The sequence below is a fragment of the Acyrthosiphon pisum genome, chromosome X, assembly GCF_005508785.2.
Source record: "Acyrthosiphon pisum isolate AL4f chromosome X, pea_aphid_22Mar2018_4r6ur, whole genome shotgun sequence".
Lineage (NCBI taxonomy): Eukaryota > Metazoa > Arthropoda > Insecta > Hemiptera > Aphididae > Acyrthosiphon > Acyrthosiphon pisum.
The window spans coordinates 114,345,456-114,350,026 of record NC_042493.1 but is presented as its reverse complement, the minus strand read 5'-3'; the positions used below and the strand labels follow the sequence as shown (position 1 = coordinate 114,350,026).

The window sequence follows — 4,571 nt, the reverse complement described above, 5'->3', positions numbered from 1 at the left end:
TCGATATTTTTATTCTTGAATATCACAGCTGAAAATAAAAATATTCAAAATCCCCTCAATCATTCTCTAGTAAACTTGTTGATCAATCATAATCCGTTTTAAAAATTAAAATCTGTCAAACCAAATTCTTCCAGTTTTGTCTAGTTTATTGGTCTAAAAGTCACTTTTTTTTACCTGCTACAGCCCCCTTAAACTATTTGTTTTCATAAAATAATTTTTATATTTTACTAAAATTGATTTAAGATTTTTAATGTGAAATAATTGGTTGTGGGAAATACAAGTATATGATGTGAATATTCTGTTATATAATATAAATGTAATGCAAATTGAGAAGTGATTTTCTTTTTTGATTCACAAGGTTAGCAATATTTCATGAAAAATAAAAAAATTACAAACCTCCAGCTTCTTCAGGTTTGCTTATACTTTGATTGGATTCTTGTTTGGTTACTTCATATACTGGTTCTGTATCCAATGTAATAAAATGACATTCAGCAGGATGCGGTTCTATTACTGGAAGTATAGATGCTGGCTCAGTTACATCCATTATTTCTAGACCAAAGTCATCGCTTTCATCTTTTGTATCACAATGTCTTATTATTCCATACTTATAACAATATAATTCATTGAAAACAAGATTAACTTTCTTTATGAAATCTGACACAAACTGTTTTAATTTAGTTACACTGTCCTATAAACAAATAAGTAATTAGTTGCGGGTTGCTTGAAAAATTATTTAATTTAGTGCTTCAATGAAAGTCAATGGACCAAATATAGACCACTAAATCGTGTTTAAGGATAGCTAGACTATTCTTGAACTATTCATTAAATGTTTAGTGATTTTTCATACAACTTGGCATAAATCAATGCAATATAAAATACTAATTAGTATGAACTTAAATGCTATTACAATTACTTACTTTAATTAAAATCTCAAATGACAGTTCTTCTTCTTCAACTAATTCACCATCTTCTCTCTCTTTAATATCTGTAAAAATATACATTTGGTTATAAAATAACCTTAACATAGATCATATAATATCATTAATACAGTAATAGTGCTATTAATCTAGTTCTGTCAGCTAATTATGGCTCCATCTATATAGAGCCCATGTAAAATAAACTAGCGGTTAATGACTCCGTCCAACGCAAGGTGTTCTACAGCTGGTACTACAAATTTATTTGGTGTGCTATACCTACACACCCATAGGAATGCAGTTTTATGAAAGTTACCCAAAATATACCCTTTTGATTGCTAGTGTCAGCTGGCGGCGGAGTCACCACAACCAGTCCATTTGGCATGGACTATAATATTATACACATATATGATATAAATAAGGTGATCTATGAAATTAAAAATAATAAATATAATACCTATTCTTGAGATTATTTTGTTTATTAATTTTGAGATATTATCCATGAGATCCTTGTACCATGTTTCTATTTCTTTTTCTTTTCCTTGAAATTCTGAAGTTGGCAAAAACGAACTAACGTTAAATCCTAACCTATGTAACAGTATACCATTATTATACTTAAAATAAATTTTAAATCATTTAAATTTAATCGACTAATTACCTATATTGTTCCAAAACAATGTTTAAATTAAGAACTTTATCCATGTCACAATTTTGTTGAACAGCCTCTAGAAATAATTTCATACTCATAGCAGATTGCTGTAGTAATTGGACTAATAGACTTGCGTATTTCCACTCATTGTATACTTGGTCACAGCTTTTACTATAAACACATACAAATAAAATATTAAAACAAAATTACTTGGAAAAATACCTATAGCATTAAGAATATATAATTTGAATAAGACATTTACATTTAAATTCTGTGTTTAAATTATCTTATGCAATTAGATTGTAATGTTTTAATGGTTATTTAGGTTATTATAACTTAGCTAAATATATGTTTAACTTACTTAGAAAATTCAGGACTGGTCATAGACATCCAATCTACAGGTAAGTTATATTCTACATCTTGAAAAGTGAAGCCATCATTATTTAGTTTGAGTACAAATAATTCTTGTGGCCAACCTTCCAGCCTATAACAAATATACAAAGTACTCATCTTATCTAAGCTCAAATACAATTCTTTTCTGTTCATAAAAGCTAAGGCATAACGATAGATCCCATACACATCACGTGCCTAAGACTAGTCACTGGAGCATATCGCTCCAGCCCGATTCCCAGTGTCCTCAACATGGCTGGAGTTGTGCCACTCGATATCAGGAGAGTACACAGCGGCATGTTACTTCCTATTAGACGCACCCAAAATAATCTCAAGGTAACGAAAATAATCACAGACACCCTAAAATACATCCCTTTACTGTACCCAGATATTATTAAATATGAAATCTCACAGATGGCCTCTTGGTTATTTAACATCTACGTCAACAGTGAACTTTGCGAACTTGCTGAGAATGAAACCCTACCTATAATCTATAACCAGCTCCTACATTCAATCTCTTCCAATCTCTGAAACAACACTGAAATATACACTGACGGCTCCAAAATGGAAAATGGAGTAGGAGGTGCAGTAGTACTCAGAGACCACGTATCCATGTCGAGACTTCCCAATTATTACTCAATATACTCAGCGGTGGTAACGGCAATTTCATATGCCCTAGACCTCATCAAAACAAGACACATACTCAAAGCAGCTTATCTAAGCGACTCGTTAAATTCCTTAAGGAGTATCGAAAACTCCTTCACTCCTAATGAGATCACCAGAAAAATTCAGAACCAACTGCATAACCTCACAAATTCCGGATACTCCATCATCTTGATATGGGTTCCCAGTCACAGTCAAATCACGGGAAACGAAAGAGCCGATGAAAAAGCTCGCCAAGCAATAACATCCCAGGGCGCTATAAAACTTAATGGCTATTTACTCTACACGACGACAAATCTTTATCAAAAATAATCACAAACAACATAGGTATGGCTTCGGACTGGACACTAGGTTCTTCAAAACTTAATGAAATTCAGTTAAAAATCAATTAAGTTAGTTAAATTTTAACACACCATCCTAGCATGGCTCTCGTCACCGAACATCTCAAGAAAAATATACAAAACACTGTCAAATTTATAATCAATTCTAAGTTAATCAAGCTCCTGTAGCATATAATTTATAATTTGTATACTAATATTTATATAATTCAACTTAAGATATAATGTAATCATTATAAATCTGTTTTAGCCAATGTCCCTGAATGCAGAGGCTTTAATAAACAACAAAAAAATAAATAAATTACTTGGAAAAATATAGAATTAAAAATATGTATTTTGAAAAAGACACTTAGAATTAAATCCGGTGTTAAAATTATTTTATACAATAATATTTTAATGTTTTTGTGGTTATTTAGGTCATTATAACTTACTAAATAAAAGTTTAACCTACTTAGATGATCCAGGACTGGTTTTAGACATCCAATCTTCAGATAAGTCATATTCTACGTCTTGAAAACTAGTGCCAACATCATTTAGTTTGACAATAAATAATTCTTGTGGCCAACATTTGGTTTTTTCACCATCAACCCACATTACTAAGATCTAAACAATTAAAACAGTACACAAAATAATAATGTCAACAATTTACATTAATATATTATTATTTAATGAATTGTATAAAAAAATTACCCTGCCATCAGACCCTGCACTTAATACTTTTCCAGCAGTTAAGGTATTTGAATCTGGGTTCGTATCAGGATTACTATGTAAAACGAGACAACCACATTTAAAATGGAAATCCGGATGATCATGTAAGTCATATACACTAAAATAAGTCTTTTCAATAGGATTTGGCCTAAAAATCAGTTATATTAGATTCAGTAACGGTTTTAAGAAATATTAACACAGTTAATTCATACAATGATGGATTTTCAGGATAAACTTTAAACCATTGTATATGAGCAGTGCGTTCTGCACGGTCCACAGATTCTACAACACCATAAACGTCAGATGCAGGACTTTTTTTAGTTACAAAATTGCCAGGAAAAAACTCAAGATAATCAAGAGTTTTTACTGGGTAGAGATCAGTGGAAGAAACTCCAGTTTCTTTAGTACCATCCTATAAAACAAATAGCTTTAATATAAACTAAAAGATACTGAATATTATATTATGTAAATATTAAATAAACTAAGCATTTTAAATGATCCTAATTCCTCCTTTATGACATTTAATAATGTTCTGCAGTTTATTTTCAATATGTTGTGCTCCGGCAGAATCCAAATTTTTACATTATATTCTGTGTTTTTGTGATACGTCACTAATGATTTGGTATTAATTATAGTTGGGAATCTCCGAGTTAGGATTATGCAAACCAAATACTGAATTTGGTCAATCCTTGGTATATTCTTATTTAGATTTTAGAGTATAAAAATGTATTCAATACATACCTGCCATTTAACATCTACCATAGATTTTGTGTAGCAAATCTCAACTACTACTTTGGAATTTGGTTTGGTTTTTACTTTAGGTATATTGAATTGTTTACTTTTTTTAATAAATAATTTCCACAAACGGTTTCTCTTTAGTCTGTTTGATTTGAATGTATATACACAACT

The 4,571-nt window shown here is 30.5% G+C and overlaps 1 protein-coding gene across 1 annotated transcript; it reads right to left on the bottom strand.

Moving 5' to 3' along the window:
* Positions 1-1,625: 1,625 nt before the first annotated feature.
* LOC100570555 ((E3-independent) E2 ubiquitin-conjugating enzyme UBE2O-like) lies at positions 1,626-4,571 on the bottom strand. The gene is made up of 4 exons (XM_029485755.1): positions 4,404-4,571; positions 3,875-4,074; positions 3,645-3,810; positions 1,626-1,734 (listed from the first exon to the last, which is right to left on the bottom strand). The coding sequence occupies exons 1-4, from the start codon at positions 4,422-4,424 to the stop codon at positions 1,732-1,734; spliced, it is 390 nt and encodes a 129-aa protein (XP_029341615.1). The 5' UTR covers positions 4,425-4,571; the 3' UTR covers positions 1,626-1,731.

Bases quoted from the DNA above. Each gene is read 5' to 3' on its own strand.
- LOC100570555 (XM_029485755.1), bottom strand. From the start codon at position 4,424: ATGGTAGATGTTAAATGGCAG. The intron at 4,075-4,403 runs GTATGTATTGAA...TTTGTTTTATAG, and splicing joins TGGTAGATGTTAAATGGCAG to GATGGTACTAAAGAAACTGG. The intron at 3,811-3,874 runs GTATGAATTAAC...ACTGATTTTTAG, and splicing joins TATCCTGAAAATCCATCATT to GCCAAATCCTATTGAAAAGA.